Source organism: Aquarana catesbeiana, linkage group LG08 (genome assembly GCF_042186555.1).
Source record: "Aquarana catesbeiana isolate 2022-GZ linkage group LG08, ASM4218655v1, whole genome shotgun sequence".
Classification (NCBI taxonomy): Eukaryota; Metazoa; Chordata; class Amphibia; order Anura; family Ranidae; genus Aquarana; species Aquarana catesbeiana.
Genome location: NC_133331.1, coordinates 244,641,241 through 244,658,402, shown reverse-complemented (window position 1 = coordinate 244,658,402; position 17,162 = coordinate 244,641,241). Strand labels below are relative to the sequence as shown.

The following is a 17,162-nucleotide window of genomic DNA, read 5'->3' as shown; positions in this document are numbered from 1 at the left end:
CCTGAAGTATTGACGGCCTCTCATTTCTTGAGACCCTAACATGCCAAGAAAGTACAAATACCCCCCAAATGACCCCTTTTTGGAAAGTAGACATCCCAAGGTATTTAGTAAGAGGCATGGTGAGTTTTTTGAAGTTGTTGTTTTTTCCCCACAATTCTTTGCAAAATCAAGATTTTTTTTTTTTTTTTTTTCCACAAAGTTGTCATATTATCATGTTATTTCTCACAGCATATGCATACCACAAATTACACCCCAAAACACATTCTGCTATTACTCCAGAGTATGGCGATACTACATGTGTGACACTTTTACACAGCGTGACCACATACGAGGCTCAACACGCAGGAAGCACCTTGAGGCATTCTGGAACATAGATTACACATCTAACTTCCTGGATACCTCTTACAATTTTGAAGGCCCTGGAGCACCAGGACAATGGAAACGCCCCAAAAATGACCCCATTTTGGAAAGAAAACACCCCAACGTATAATCTAAGAGGCATAATGATTCTTTTGAACATGTCATTTTTTTTCTACAAATTTTTGGAAAACGCATTTTTTTTTTTTTTTTAACACAAAGTTGACCATTCATACAATATTTCTAACACATAGCATGTACATACCAAAAATGACACCCCAAAATAGAGTACCTACTCCTCTTGAGTACAGAGATATCACGTGTGAGACTTTTCCACAGCCTGGCCACATACAGAGGCTGAGGACGGCTGGGTACGGCTGAGTATGGATGGCCGAGCATGGATGGAGGGATGGCCGAGCATGGATGGAGGGATGGCCGAGCATGGATGGATGGCTCCCCTGTCCTGTCCTGGCCACCTCTGTCTACAACAGTTCACTCATCATTACTAGATGCACTAGCTCCTCTAACCACAGGCAGACTCAGGCACTGACCGTTACAACCCTGGCAAACTGACAACACTAGAAATCTCAAAAGACATTGCCATGCTCTTAAACGACTGTGGCGTAAAACCAAAAGCCTGCAAGACCCTATATAAATCTGCCCTTCTAAAATACAATTCCTGCCTCCATGCTGCCAAACAAGCCTTCTTTGTCTCTTATTAATACCTTGCCATCCAGTCCCCGTCGGGTCTTCTCAACCTTTAACTCTCTGCTTCGTCCTCCACCACCTCTACCCACTAACTCACTCACTGCCCAAGAGATTGACAATCACTTCAAAAGACATGATTGAAGCAATTCGTGAGAACACCTCCACTGTGCGTACATCTTCCCCACCCAACATACCTTGCCTAACAGCATAATCAACATTTTCCTCTTTTGAATTGAATACTACTGAAGAGGTTACAAAACTTCTCAGATGCCCATCCAACCAATTGTCCCTTGGATCCTGTTCTCTCACAACTACTACGGTCACCCTCTTCTCCTATCCTATGCTCCCTTATTCACATCTTCAATCTCTCCCTCTCTAGTGGCACCTTCCCCTCCCCTTTAAAACAAGTGCAGATCACTCCCATTCTTAGCTCCTACCTCAGTGAAAATAACCTTCTTGACCCCTTACAGTCTGGCTTTCGCTCGCAGCACTCCACTGGAAACTGCCTTACTCACTAACGATTTACTAACTGCTAAAACCAACAGCCAGTACTGCATACTCCTACTACTTGACCTCTCTGCGGCCTTTGATACTGTTGACCACCGGCTCCTTCTCAAACTACATTCCCTTGGCCTCAGAGATTCTGATCTATCCTGGTTCTCTGCCTATCTATATCAGCGCTCCTTCAGTGTCACCTACAACTTTATCTCCTCCTCTCCATTGCCCCTTTCTGTGGGGGTCCCCCAAGGCTCTGTTCTTGGACCCCTTATCTATCTACACCTCCTCCCTTGGTCACTTGATAACCGCCCACAGCTTCCAATACCACTTATATGCCGATGACACCCAAATCTATCCGTCTACTCCTCACCTCACTCCTTCAGTCTCCTCTCGACTTACTAACTGACATATCAGCATGGATGTCGCACCACTTCCTTAAACTAAATCTCTCTAAAACTGAGATATTAATATTCCCTCCCGCCCGTGCCCACCTCCATGACTTTCCCATCAAAATCAACAATGCAACTATCAGTCCCTCCCCTCATGCCAGGGTACTAGGTGTAATCCTAAACTCTGACTTGTCATTTCAGCCTCAAATCCAATCATTGTCAAAAGTTTGTAGAATTCACCTCCGTAACATCTCTAAAATTCACCCCTTTTTAACAAATGAAACCACCAAGCTCCTCATTCACTCCCTTGTTATCTCTCGCCTTGACTATTGCAACTCCCTTCTCATTGGCCTGCCTCTCCATAGGCTATCCCCCCTCTTCAGTCTATCATAAATGCTGCTGCCAGACTTATCCACCTTACCAACCACTCAGTGTCTGCCAACCCTCTTCTCCAATCCCTACACTGGCTCTAAATCACCCAGTGATTTAAAATTCAAAATACTAAACCACAACATACAAAGCCATTCACAACTCACCAATCTTGTCAACAAATATCAACCAAATCGTCCTCTCCGCTCTTCTCAGGACCTCTTACTCTCAAAGCTCTCTCGTCTCCTCCTCTCATGCTCGTCTCCAGGATTTCTCTTGAGCCTCTCCCATCCTCTGGAACTCGCTACCTCCGCCTGTCCAGCTATCCCCTACTCTTTCTACCTTCAGGCGATCCCTGAAAACTCATCTCTTCAGGAAAGCCTATCATGTCTCTAACCAATCTTTTACCACTTCCATCAGCTCATTCCCCACAGTTACAACCTTTTGTACCACCTGCCCCACCCTATTAGATTGTAAGCTCTTCTGAGCAGGGCCCTCTTAATCCTCTTGTATTTTATTGTATTATAACTGTATTGTCTCCCTTTTATATTGTAAAGTGCTGCGTAAATAGTTGGCGCTAAATAAATCCTGAATAATAATATTATTATTATTATTATTATTAATGGCCTAAACTGGGCAAATTTTTTTTTTTTCTTTTTAAAAAGCAAAAAGGGGATATTACATCAAAACGTACAGAATAGTGTTTTTTTTTTTTCAAAATTGATGCTTTTTTTGTTCATAGTGCAAAAAATAAAAACCGCAGAGGCGATCAAATACCACCAAAAAAAAGCCCTATTTGTGAGAAAAAAAAAAAAGGACGTCAATCTTGTTTGGGTGCAGCGTCGCACAACCGCGCAACTGTCAGTTAAAGCAACGCAGTGCCGAATCGCAAAAAATGGCCCGGTCATTCAGCAGCCAAATCTTCCGGGGCTGAAGTGGTTAAGTTTTCTGATCGCTTGTCTTTCAAACAGTATCTTCCCAGCAAGCGTGCCAGATATGGGGCCAAGATGTATAAGCTCTGTGACAGAGCCACAGGCTATACATTATAGTTTAATGGTTTACGAGGGAAGAGATAGCCACATAGAGCCGGAGAACTGCCCAGACTACATCTGGTAAGATTATGCAGGACTTGGTGTCGCCCTTATTCGGAAAGGGGTACCACTTGTATGTGGCAATTATTACACGAGCGTGCCACTTTTAAGTCACTTGTTTGATCATGGAATTGGCCCGTGTGGCCATCTAATCACCGGGGCTAACTCCAGCGGCTTGTAGATTCCCGTCTTAGGCTGGGGGAGAGAGCCTGCTTGAAGTGTAATAATTTGCTTGCTGTGAAGTGGAGGGATAATCGGAATGTTTTCACGCAGACACAAGGGTCCAAATTCCTACAGCAACTCGTGTGGAGAAACACCTCTGTGTCCACGAATACAACCTTAATATGGGAGCGGTGGGCCTCAAGGACCAGTTGTTGGCGCCGTACCTAGTTACCCGTAAGGCCAGACGCCGGTACAAAAAAAGTGTCTGTATACTTATTTCAATCGGCTCTGCTGAATGCTTATGTGCTATACAAAGCTTCAGGACAAACTGGATTCTTCCTTAAATTCCAGGAAGAGATCACAGCCCTTCTGTTTCCAGACGGTGCTGTGGCCCAACTTCCCAATCCAAATGCAGTAAGCTGGCTGCATGGGGCCATTTTCCGTATGTCCTCCCTGGTACCCCTATCCAACGAGCCCCCCAAAGAAAAATGTTGCGTCTGTAGAAAGCACAGATATAGGCGTGACACCCACTATTATTGTCCCTCCTGTCCTGACCATCCTGGTCTTTGCATTGGTGAATGTTTTGAACGCTACCACACACACTAGTGGAGTACTAGCATAGAGTACAGCACTGCACAGACTAGGACACACTTTCACAGGGTCTCTAAAGATGCCATCGCATTTTGAGGGATCCGAACCTGGAAAGGAACCATTACAACCACTACATTTGTTACAAATAAAAGCGTAATAAAATATATACAAAAATATAAATAAAAAACAAAAAATAGTTGGCGTTTTATTGTTCGCTCTCTATTGTTCTGCTCTTTTTTACTGTATTCTACAATGCAATGTTTTATATTGTTACTATGTTTTATCATGTTTGCTTTTCAGGTATGCAATTCTTTTATACTTTACTGTTTACTGTGTTTTATTGTTAATCATTTTTTTTGTTTTCAGGTATGCCATTCAGCTGCAGCACTGATTTAGCTATCTTGACAGCAACAGCGTTTGCTCCCACGATACGTAAATCAGCGACTCCAGCGCTGTAGAAGGAGATTTCACCATCACAGTTAAAAAAAAAAAAAATGGTGCATGTATGCCCATCATAAGAAGTGGGTGGATGAAGAGTGGTATTCTAATAGTGGGCATACACACAGATCAATCGCTTTTTTTCGTTCAGCCAATAGGCTGCATGAAAAAAAGAACATTATAATTTATGTCCAACAAGGACCAGCAACGTATTGGTATGTTGCTAGACTGAGTGGTTATACCAGAATGATGCCTGCAGTTTTAGGTATTATCTTGGTATTCTTTGCAGCCAGTCGGCTTTCATGTAAAAGCAATCCTAGCGGTTAATTAGCCTCTAGACTGCTTTTACAAGCAGTGGGAGAGAACGTCCCCCCCTCCCCTACCGTCTTCCATGGTTTTCTCAGGCTCTCCTGTCCCAACAGGGAACCCGAGAATGCAGCCGGTGGTTCTGCCAGATGACCATAGAGCTGATAAGAAACCAGAACGTCTCCAATCATCTCCATGGGCTAAGAAACCGGAAGCTACAAGCATTTCATGACTTGGGTTTCGCCGGATATAAACAGCTCCATTGGGAAATTGGCTAAGCATTTTAATCACACCGATCTTGGTGTGGTCAGATGCTTTGAGGGCAGAGATGAGATCTAGGGTCTAATACCCCAATTTTTTCAACGAAAAAAAAAAAAAAAAAAAAGCACTCCTGTCCCCCCCCGTGCTCACGCACAAAGGCGAACGCAAGCGGCAGTCTGGTATCATATGTAAACAGCAATTGCACCATGCATATGAGGTATCACTGCGAAGGTCAGATCGAGGGCAGTAATTTTAGCAGTAGATATGAAAGAGAAGAGAACTAATGCGCAAAATCTAAACTCACTCAAATAAAAAAACAAAATATGAATATGAGAAGCTGCCAACATATGAAAGTGTTCCCACACAGAAAAAATACATTCCAATTGTAAAAAATAAAGTTACATCCAAGCACATAAAATAACAACCCTCCCAAAAAAAAAAAAAAAAAATTTGAGGGTCCCCCACATATACGCACAAACGTAAATGCGCACGTCGGGGCGGCTGAGCCTAAAAGCGTCGATTGCGATACACGCCGTAATGAGAGCAATAATTCTAGCACTGGCCCTCCTTTGGAACGCTAAACTGATGACCTAAAGTGTCACCTAAAGAAGATATAGGGTACTGAAGAGCTTGTCGCTATTTCACGGATGCACGAAATTCATGCACTAAATTTAAGGTGCGATATGTTGGGTATCTATTTACTCGCTGCAACCTCTGTTTTATTTTTTACCAAGAAATTGGGTCATTTATTGTGTTTTTGTGCCCCCCCCCCCCCCCAAAAATTAACTTTAACGTGTTTACTGACATTTTGTGTTTCCTAGACCCTTACAGTAAAATAATGTAAGAATTGGAACTACCACTATTTTATTCTCTAGGGTTTCTGCTTTCAAAAAATATCTATTTATTTTTTATTTTTTTTTTGGGGGGGGGGGGGGGGTATGCAAATTTCAGGCCTAAAAGGCTTTTTTTTTTTTTTTTTTTATAAAAAAAAAAAAAAAAAAATTTGCAAAAACTGCTCTGGCAGCCAGCGAAAGGGTTAAAGAATAAGCTCACCTTCGGGAACATACCAGTAAGCTTTCTTAGTTAAAGAAAAATAAATAAATACTAACTTTTTTAGCTAGCGCCTAGATTCAAGGCAAAATTTGTCAAGCCCTAAATTACCAGATGAAAAAGATCCACCTATCATGACTTGTGGGGCCAATCCAGAGTCACCAGGATCATAGGAATCCCCTGGCATTTTAAACTGGTGTATAAGCACATCAGAGTGTATTGATCCCACAGAGCTACCAATGCCCTACCAAGGGTCTTTTGCCCTTGCTGCTAAACCTGTCCCGTTTGTTTGAGAAATAACAGAAGATCTTTTTTTTTGGGGGGGGGGGGGGGGGGGGGAGGGGGGGGGTACCTAGTTTTGACAGGTACCTGCTCCCACTTCCGGTCAGGTCGCCTAGGCAACTTAAGCAGAAGTTTTCCTCTCCCTCCCTGCAATTTTCTGGGACACGTCACAGGTCCCAAAAGATTGCTGGGTGCCCACACTAGTGATGCCAGCTCCGAGGGGAGGCAGGGGAGAGAACCGAGGCGTCGGCCGGATCGCTGGATCCTGGGACAGGCGAGAGTGTGTTTATTAAAAGTCAGCAGCCACACTTTTAATAAAAACACAGAAACGGCTGTAACTGTATTGGCACCAATGTTTTGGTAAACACTCAAGGAGCCATGGTTAGCCAAAAGGCAAAAGTTGCAAATCGTTAGTGCTCCTCTCCCAAACGCAAGAACTTCTGGTAAATGGGTACATGAAGGTATGCGTCTGATGTCTCCATGTGCCAGGAAGTTCCCTGAAGTTGGAATACTACTACTGAAATCTTTGTGGCCAAGAGTCCCTTGATTGCCAAATGCAAGTCCCACAAGAGACAAGCCCAGGTTGGAGGTAAAAACCCTCTGCAGAGGAAGTGCCTGGTATCTGATGTTACTCACAAGGATACCACTTCATTGTTAAATACATGAGCTAGCCAATAGTTTGCAAACACTTGAAATTGTCCACCGACCTTGAACTGGACAGGAGGGAGCAAAACCCACTTTATAATTTTCTGGCAATTCCCTGTGTTAAATGATGCAATTTCTCCAGAGTATGTGCTTTATTAAAAAATGCAGTGTACCTTATTTCACAGCACCACTCACACAACTGCCCACCGTTCCCTTTCCCAATCTGACAGCTACAGCGGGAGGGGCCAAGAATTCCATGCCGAGATCAGTAGGGAGGAGGAGGAGAGGATAGGAGAGAGGTGACCGGTCACGTGAGCGGCACTCGGAGATAAGGTATACAGGGGCATTTGTTTTAATAAAGCACATACTCTGGAGACATTGCATTATTTAACACAGGGGATTACCAGAAAATGATAAACTTATGATAGCAGCAGGAGGGGAGGGGTGGGCACTGTCACAAGCCGACAGGCAGGGAGTCGTGGCTCAGCAGCCATAATAAACTGTGGGCAGTTTACGGGGGGGGGGGGGGGGTTTGGCTGGCTGATCCTGCCAGGGGATATATTGGGCCAAATGACACAGCATAAGCACTATGCTGTTATTCATGCTTTAACCACTTCAGCCCCGGATGATTTTCCCCCTAAATGACCAGGCCTTTTTTTGCGATACCGCACTGCGTCGCTTTAACTGACAATTGCGCGGCGTGCGACGCTGTACCCAAACAAAATTGACGTCCTTTTTTCCCACAAATATAGCTTTCTATTGGCGGCATTTGATCACCCCTGCGTTTTTTTTTTTTGCGATATAAACAAAAAAAAGACCGGACAATTTTGAAAAAAAAAAAAAAAAAAAAAAAACTATATATTTTTTACATTTTGATAAATATCCTAAAAAAAAAATAAAAAATAAAATGTCTTCATCAGTTTAGGCCAGTATGTATTCTTTTACATATTTTCGTTAAAATAAAAAAAAAAAAAAAAAAAAAGCTATAGAGTCTACAAACTAGGGGATATATTTATGGCATTTTTTTTTAATTTTTTTTTACTAGTTTTATTTTTTACTTTATTGTTGGGATGAGGTGCCTTATCTACTAGGGACACACCTGCCACCATTTCTTTTTTTACTAGTAATGGCGGTGATTAGTGGTTTTTAGTGGGACTGCGACATTGCAGCAGACTAGTCGGACACTTGACACTTTTGGCACCAGTGACATTTTTTATAGTGATCAGTGATATAAAAATGCACTGATTACTGTATAAATGACACTGTCAGGAAAGGGGTTAACATGGGGGGGGGTCAAGGGGTTAAACGTGTTCCCTGGGAGGTGTTTCTAACTGTGGGGGGAGGGGAATGACTGGGAGTCACTAGGAACAGACGATCACTCTATACTTCCCTGTCAGAACAGGGATCTGTTTGTTTACAACAGATCCCCGTTCTAGCTCTCTGTGGAACGATCGTGGGTGGCCGGCGGACATTGCGGCCGCCAGCCACATGCATCAGGTCCCCCGCCGTGCAGCGGCGTGTACGCTCTGCCCGCTATAGCTCTTAAAGCTCTTAAAGTACTGGTACAGCGATTCGTGGGAACGAGCCGACCTGCCGCAGTATAATGACGGCGGTTATTTGGCAATCGGTTAAAAAAGGGACAGCATCTTTTAGGGTAACAAAAACTTTAATTAAAAAGAAGGGACGAGCTTTTACATAGACTTGGCAGGTTTGAGCGCACGCCTACAGGAAGTTGGAATGGGGCCTTAGACGCATGGGATCACTTCCATATTAGAATCATTGCAGTCTTAATGCTCGTTTAACTGCTTCAGGACCAGCCGCCGCAGTTTTACTGCGGCAGGTTGGCTCCCCTGCACGAAACCACGTAACTGAATGTGGGCTCGCGGGGTTCGGATAGCAGGCGCCCGCTGCACAGCGGGGGTGCCGATGCTCGTGGCCGACGCACGCGATGACCACCGGCCACGAGCGATCAGGAGCCGGAGACACAGAACAGGAACGAGTGTGTGTAAACACACACTTCCCTGTTCTGACAGGAGTGACAGATCGTATGTTCCTATTAGCTAGGAACCACAAACTGTCACCTCCTGTAGGTAGTCCCTCCCCCTTCAGTTAGAATCACCTCCCAGAGAACACAGTTAACCCCTTCACTGCCAGTGACATTTTTACAGTAATCAATGCATTTTTAATCGCACTGATCGCTGTATTAATGCCAATGGTTCCAAATAGGTGTCAAAATTGGCCGATGTGTCCGCCATAATGTCGCAGTCACGATAAAAAAAAAAATTTAAAAATAAACCCCCCGATAAGAATTGCAGATTGCCGCCAATAATAATAATAATAATAATAATAATAATAATAATACTATAAATCTATCCCCTATTTTGTAGATGCTATAACTTTTGCGCAATATACGCTTACTGTGATTTTTTTTTTACCCAAAATATGTAGAAGAATATATATCGGCCTAAACTGAGGAAAAAAAATGGTTTTTGTTTATATATTTTTGGGGGATATAGCAAAAAGTAAATAATAATGCGTTTTTTTTTTTTCAACATTGCCAGAGGATCTGCAGACAACAGAGCAACATGGCACAGAGGTATGATCTATGCTGGGACTGATCATTCCATTCAATGCTAGTGAAAATAAAGCTGGAGTTCAGCTTTAAAGTGGTTGGTGCCCCGAAAGCACAATGACCCTGAACCCAGCAGGTAACCCCATACTGAGGGGAACCCCGAGGCCTTTTTACCATCAATACATTACCTCCCATATATTAAAATAGAATAAGCAGGGAAAAGAATGGGTCAAAGAGCAGGAGGAAGACAGAAAGGAGATATATTCATTACACCTTAAATAACGAACACTGGTACCGCAGACCAACACCATTCAGGGCAGAGGTGGTACAGGCCTTGAGGGAGATCATGTGAAAAACGGCAGAGTTTAGCCAGTCATTTGTGCCCCCTTAGGGTAAAAACTCCAAGGCTTGCCTATTCGGAAACTGTGCAGTCGCAGCCAAATTCAGACAGGGCAAGAAAAAGCATGGATTTGAAGGTTGCAATTAGGGTTGTCCCGATACCGATACTAGTATCGGTATCGGCACCGATACCGAGCATTTGCCCAAGTACTTGTACTCGGGCAAATGCTCCCCCCGATACCTTGACAGTCAGCAGTGATCGGGGCGTTGGAGAGTTACAAGCTTCTCCCCCCGCGGCTTTCAGCTGCTTTAGTGACATACAGCGGTGATCGGTGCTTGTAACTCCCCCACACGCGATCACTGCTGACTGTCACTGCATCCTCCATGCCCCCTCCGTTCTGCTATTTCTCTCTCCACGTCGTCCTCCTTCCTTTGTGAATGGACAGAGTCAGCTGACTCTGTCCATTCACATAACTGAAACATTGTAATCTCCTGTGATTACGATGTCTCAGTTTATGAATGGAGAGGAGCCGCTGTCTTCTCAACATTCATTCTCAGTGCAGCTGAGGCTGCAGAGAAAGGTACTGGGGAATCTCTATCCTCGGTCTCTTTCTCTGTCTCAAGGGGGAGATCTCAGGGGTCTGTTAAGACCTCTGATATCTCACCAAAGCCCCCCCAACAGGGCTGATAAAAAAAAAAAAAAAAAAACACACACATATTGCAATAAATAAATATTATTGTAAAAAATAATAAAATTGTACATAAAGAAAAAAAAAATAAAGAAAAAATAAATAAATAAAATAAATAAAAAGTATCGGTATCGGCGAGTACTTGAAAAAAGTATCGGTGCTTGTACTCGGTCCTAGAAAAGTGGTATCGGGACAACCCTAGTTGCAATTTGGGTACTACCAGGATCTATATTATCCAGCAACTTGCTTGAAAAAAACCAAAGCATCTTCGGATTTCCAGGTGGAAGATTCTATATTCTAACTACTAGATACCAGGCTAATAACCTAGTTGTCTACATCTGTGGAAATGGTTTTGTCTACAAGCAGGAGCCACCCCTGGGTTGTCGTTTTTTTTTTTTTTTTTTTGTTTTTTTTTTTGGTGCAAGTGGTGATAAACACAAGAACACATGTGTATCCACAAGGCAAAAATGTTTGATCCCTTTTGCAGGCACATGGCAATGAATGTACTGCCCTAAAACGTAATGTGCAAAATAGTGCAAACACACTCTCAAAAGCTGCATCCTCCAATTAACAAAAGAAATAAACATTTATATACATTACAAAAAATATTATACACTAGCAGTGTTAATTACCTGCTGGCGACGGGTGAGGGTGCCATTGGCTTGACTGGAAGTGACCTCCTGAGGGGTCACCCACACCCGGTCCAGCTGAGCAGTGACGTGTCTCCTCTCTTCTTCCAGAGCACGAGACAGCAACTCAAACTGTGCTTCCTGCGCTCTCACCGAGGCCAAGATACTGGCCGGACTCTCAGAATCATCCATAGAAACAGGAAAGAGAACCCAAACTGAAGGAGAGATCATAAAGCGGAGGTGGATGGGGGAACAGAAAGACAGTGGGTTGGAAGGGGTGACAAAAGGAAAAAAGGGGGGGGGGGGGGGGGGAACAGACACCAAATTAAAATCAGCAAAAAAGAGACAGTCCCAAAAACCATAGATGATTACTTTCACAGCAGATTGTTGCTAAAGGGAAGCTATAATGGTTTGGGGTCAATGTACACTTTGTTAATATATTGTTTTCAAACTGACATGAGAAATTTTAGATTATATATTTTAAATCAATTCTTTAGCTTTTAAAAATTAATTATGTTTTTCAAATAATAAATACATGTCAAAAGGAATTCCATATCACTAAAAAGGTAATTTAATGGGATAGCATATCAGTCTCCATTTAGGCAGTGCCTTTCACGTAAACCTAAGACTAAGGCACCGAGTGGGGGGGGGATGAGATGATTGTTCTGTGTAAGTTTCAGTTTGAGTTACTAAACTCTAAAGAAAGAGTTTTTTTTTTCAGTCATGACCAAGAGAGAATGAGATCATACACAAAACCACTATAAAGTCCCTTTAAACAAAGAAAAATGTACATATTACTTTAAATATTTGCAAGCCAGGTGTGAAAAGGCAGAAATTATTCCAAAGACGATCTCAAATTATTCAACAAGAGTGAGAAATTATCATTAAGATACTGAGCACAGTGAAATAAACCACTGGTTCAAAACCATGTATTAGATTGCGAGTCTAGGAGTAAGAAATTTGGAAAAAGAAATTAGCGTTTAACAATTTTCAGCCACTGCAACCCATTAAAGGGGTTCATCCCTGTTCAATTTCACACCATCAGTGGCTGATTAAAAAAGCCAAAAATCTGCTTGGGCTCCATAGGGTTTAGGCATTAACATACACAAAAGCAATGTTTGCAGCACTCCAAAGATTTATTAGAAGAATAAAGCGGTAGTAAACCACATTTAAAGAAAAAAATAAATAAAAAAAATTACCCTGCAGGGCAATGTTATAATGTGCTAGTATGCATCACATACTAACACATTATGAGAGACTTGTGCTGAAAATGAAGCCCTCCATCAGCACGCTGTCATCGCTGCAGAGGCTTCCCATCTTCACCCGGTATTCCTTTCAGGTTCGCGGCCTCCAGTTGCATGAGTGGCTGGGGGTGCGTTGACGTCACTCCCACACATGCGCGCAGGAGCCGCTGTTTACGGTGTGCCAGACCTTCAGAGCGCAAGCGCCGGTGACGTCACTTGCTGCATGCACTCTGAATATCTCCTTAACAGTGCAAGTTTAGGAGCTATTTACTGTATTTACAGGTAAGCCTTATTATAGGCTTATCTGTAGGTACAAGTGGTAAAACTGAGTTAACTACCACTTTAGGAACCGTAGTATGCATTTCAAACTCAGAGTGACGTCAGCCTTAAACTGTAGCTGTTCTGCTACTTTTTTTTAAAAGGCAACGCCACTTTAGTGGGGAAAAAAAAGCCAATAATTAAAAAATAAATAAAATACAAAAAAAAGTTACACAAGCCATACTGTAAGTTATTACAAATTACTTTTCCTATCGGCAGAGCTGTAATTTTCTGTAAAAGTCAATATGGCAACTTGGAGGCATTTCATACACCATTGGTGTAAGGAACACCCCCAGAAATGTAATTTCCTGCTTGTGTGATTGGATCACTGATTTTCCCCAGAAGACTGCACAAAGATACAAAAGAAAGTCATATTTTAGGGTATCCTCTGCAACAAAAGTAAAATTTATGGTGAGATACTCCCAAAGGGCTAATTACTTCTAAAGGAATACAGCCCCTGCATTATTCCTTATTAGAACACTGCAACTGCATTAGCTGATTATTAATGAAAAAGCCATTCCCGTGAAGATTCACACTGCAGAAAACAAACGGTTTTCTTCAAAGCAGAAATAGGAAGGGTTCTGCAGTAAAGTTTGTTAAAGCGGAATTCCAACATCTAAGAAAAAAAAATAAATTTAAAGTCAGCAGTTACAAATAATGCAGCTGCTGACTTTTAATATAAGAACACTTACCTGTCCAGGGATACCGCGATGTTGTCCCCCTTCCGAAACCGATTTGTCCATCGGTTTGGGTGCAGGTTCCGGCACTGCAACTAAGGGTTTGGTTTGGTATGTGACAATGTAAAAACTACAAGTACCAACAACCTTTGCAGCTGTTGGCTTGCAGTTCTCAATGAACTACCAGGGCGCTTCCTGTCTGAGTGTAACTGCCTGCCCATACGAGATATGTGCAGTCAGCTTACACAGAAGAACCCTGCATTGCACCCGCGATCTGCTGCTCGCGCTTGAAATGCTTTGCAGGCTCATAGTAAATGCACAATTTTTTACCTGCAAAAAGATGTGCATTTATTTTTTACAAAAGGTGAACTTATCTTTTAGAACACTAGGCAAAAATGACTGGTATGCCTATAGCAGAGGGGATTTATACCAGCTAGGACTCCTCATAGGCAGTACGGTGTTCTTTTTCTGCCTAGTGTCCTACTCCTGTAAGTGGCATTATACCCTATAGTCAATGTAGAGAAGCCGTGTGTCAATGAACGTAAGGTAATTGCAGATTTTTTCATGTACTGTATGACAAAACTGTCAGAATTGGCCTGGTTGGCCTGGTAGGCAAGTGGTTAAAATCCCTACAATGTACAATACCCAGAGGAGATTGATTCCCCCCCCCCCCCCCCCCTCAACAAAAGTGAAAATTACTCTTTAAAGTATAACTAAAGGCAAAACATTTTTTTTTGTTTTGGCTTGAGTGGAGAGGGATTACAACATCTGTCAGTTTTTATTGCGATCTGCGATCCTGTTAAGGAGAGTCACCCTCTCTATTTGTCCTGTTTACCCTGATCATGGGCAGCACAGTGGTGTAGTGGTTAGCACTTTCACCTAGCAGCAAAAGGGTCGATGGTTCGAATCTCAACCACGACACTACCTGCCTGGAGTTTGCATGTTCTCCCTAAGCCTTGCATGGGTTTCCTCCGGGTACCCCGGTTTCCTCCCATACATCAAAAGACATGCTGGTAGGTTAATTGGATCCTGTCCAAATTTACCTTAGTAGGTATGGATTTAGGTTAGTTAGGAACCTTAGATTGTAAGCTCCTTGAGGGCAAGGACTGAAGTGAATATACAATGTATATTTAAAAAAGTGCTGCCTAAATTGACGGCACAAAAAAAAAAAAAAAAGGATGGAGTTAGACTTACCGGTAACTCCTTTTCCAGTGGTCTTCCAGGACAGCCCTTGAGAGATGGAGTCCCTCCCATCGACAAAGGAAACACATTGCCACAGTTCAAAAGGCCCCTGGTCAGTCATTTACCAAGAACCGAAGGATGGAACTGAAAAACATAACCATAACAACAGGTAATAAGGTTAGTACATCAACATAATTCAAAAGGGTGGGATCATGCTGTCCTGGAAGACCACTGGAAAAGGAGTTACTGGTGAGGTCTAACTCGGGTTTTCCCCAATTGTCTTCCAGGACAGCCCTTGAGAGGATCCCCAAGTACTCACCAGATTAGGAGGGGGACCACGGCTTGGGAGAACTTTCCTCCCAAAAGCCTGATCCTGACTGGACATTAAGTCTAGTCGATAATGCCTTGTAAAGGTGGAGAAGCCCGACCATGTGGCTGCTTTATATATTTGCTCCAGGTTGGCACAAGCTCTTTCTGCCCAGGATGCCGAGAGTGCCGTTGTGGAGTGGGCTTTAACACCCCCAGGAGGATCTCTATTTATTGTTCTATACCCTTCTGCAATAGCTAGCCTTATCCACCTAGCTATGGTGACCTTTGAAGCCTTTTGTCCTTTACGTTGTCCTGAAAAAAAGGACAAACAGTGAATCTGTAATTCTGAATGGATTGGTTACCTTTAGGTATTCTAGGATACACCGCCTCACATCTAGTAAATGAAATGGTTTTTCTTTTTCGTTTGAGGCGTTCTGACAGAATGAAGGGAGGACAATATCTTGTGACCTATGAAACCTGGATGCTACCTTTGGCAAGAACACAGGGTCTGTCTTTAGGATGACTCTGTCCTCTAGAATCTGAAGGAATGGCTCACTAATGGAGAGAGCTTGGATTTCACTAACCCTACGGGCTAAAGTGATTGCCACGAGGAGCACTGTCTTAAATGTGATCGGTCTTAGAGAGGCCTCTGAGGTTCAAAAGGTGTGGCCCCAAAAAGGCCCCGAGAATGATCGATAGGTCCCAGGATGGAGTTATATTAACTCTGACCGGTTTCTAGAAATTGCCTTACAGAACCTAGTGATGAAGGGATCTTCCTGTAAGCGTTTCTCCAAGTATACACTTAAGGCCGATATCTGAACCTTAATGGTACTAGGCGTTAATCCCTTGTCTATCCCTTCCTGGAGAAACTGTAGGTGGTTTGTTGTATCCTTGTTTACTTCACCTCGGCTATTCAGCCAGCTATTAAACTTCCTCCAGAATTTCCTGTAAATAGCTCGGGTGACTGGTTTTCGACTCTGTAGTAAGGTCTGAATCACCCTGTGAGGCCTTTACGCCTCAGAATTTCTTCCTCAGTAACCACGCTGAAAGGTTCAGCATGTCTACTTGCGGATGTAGGAGGTCCCTGTGACAGAAGATCTTGTCTGCAGGGAAGGCTGGTCTGTCAGCTGTAGTGAAGTTGTGAACCATGGCCTCTTGAGCCAAAATGGTGCTACTAGGATTAAACAAGTTTCCTCCACTAGAAACATCGCTAGAACCCACGGGATGAGGTGTAGCGGTGGAAACGCATAGGCCAAGTTGAAGGTCCATGGAGTCTGTAAGGCATCTTCCGCCAAGGGTTGATCTCCTGAGCAAAGCGAGCAAAAACTGGGAACTTTTGCATCCTCTTTGTTTGCAAATAGGTTCACTTCTGGTTTCCCCCAGTAAGCTGCTATGTGGTCGAAAACTTCTGGGTGCAGAGACCACTCTTGATTCAAAACTAGTTGTTGACTCAAGAAGTCTGCAGTGCTGTTCTGCTCCCCTTTCAGGTGTATTGCAGAGATGGATTCTGCCCACTGAAATATGTGCCTGGCCACCAACATTAGTCGAGGACTTCTGGCTCCCCAACCGCTCGCATCCGTAGTCAGTGTGGATGTGATAGGCAAGACCCAGAGTACCCCTTTGTTTAAATTCTCTGTGTCCTTCCACCAGAGGGAGCGTTTTACTTTGGTGGGGATCTATACATCTTCTTCCAGATCCTTGTCTTTTAACAGTTCCAACACAAACCTCTGAAGGTCTCTTTGGTGGAACCTAGCCCATTGTACGGCCGGAATTGCTGCTGTCATAAGTTCTAATACTGACATCACCTCTCTCACTGTACATTTGGAGCTGGTTTGAAGAAAGGACATTCTCTGCCTCAGATTCAATATCTTTTCTTCCGGCAAGACTATCCTTTGAGCTACGTACAGGATCTTGTAGCCCAAATACAGAATATTCTGTGTTGGGGTAATTTTGGACTTTTCCAAACTAATTATCCACCCCAATTGATTCAGGCTAAGTTGTGTTAACTCTAAGTCCTGACAAAGTTGTTTCTCCGAGTGGGACATGAGGAGCAAGT

At 43.2% G+C, this 17,162-nt stretch overlaps 1 protein-coding gene across 5 annotated transcripts in view; it reads right to left on the bottom strand.

The window, feature by feature from the left end:
- The window catches only part of LOC141106305 (catenin delta-1-like), a 403,119-nt gene that overhangs the window by 371,937 nt on the left and 14,020 nt on the right, over positions 1 to 17,162 (bottom strand). The window contains exon 2 of one of the 5 annotated variants that reach the window (XM_073596974.1): positions 11,380 to 11,591. The exons of the other annotated variants lie outside the window; for them this stretch is intronic. Coding sequence (XP_073453075.1) covers positions 11,380 to 11,568 — 189 coding nt within the window. The 5' untranslated portion in view covers positions 11,569 to 11,591. The remainder of the gene's footprint in view (positions 1 to 11,379; positions 11,592 to 17,162) is intronic. 5 annotated transcript variants of the gene reach the window in all.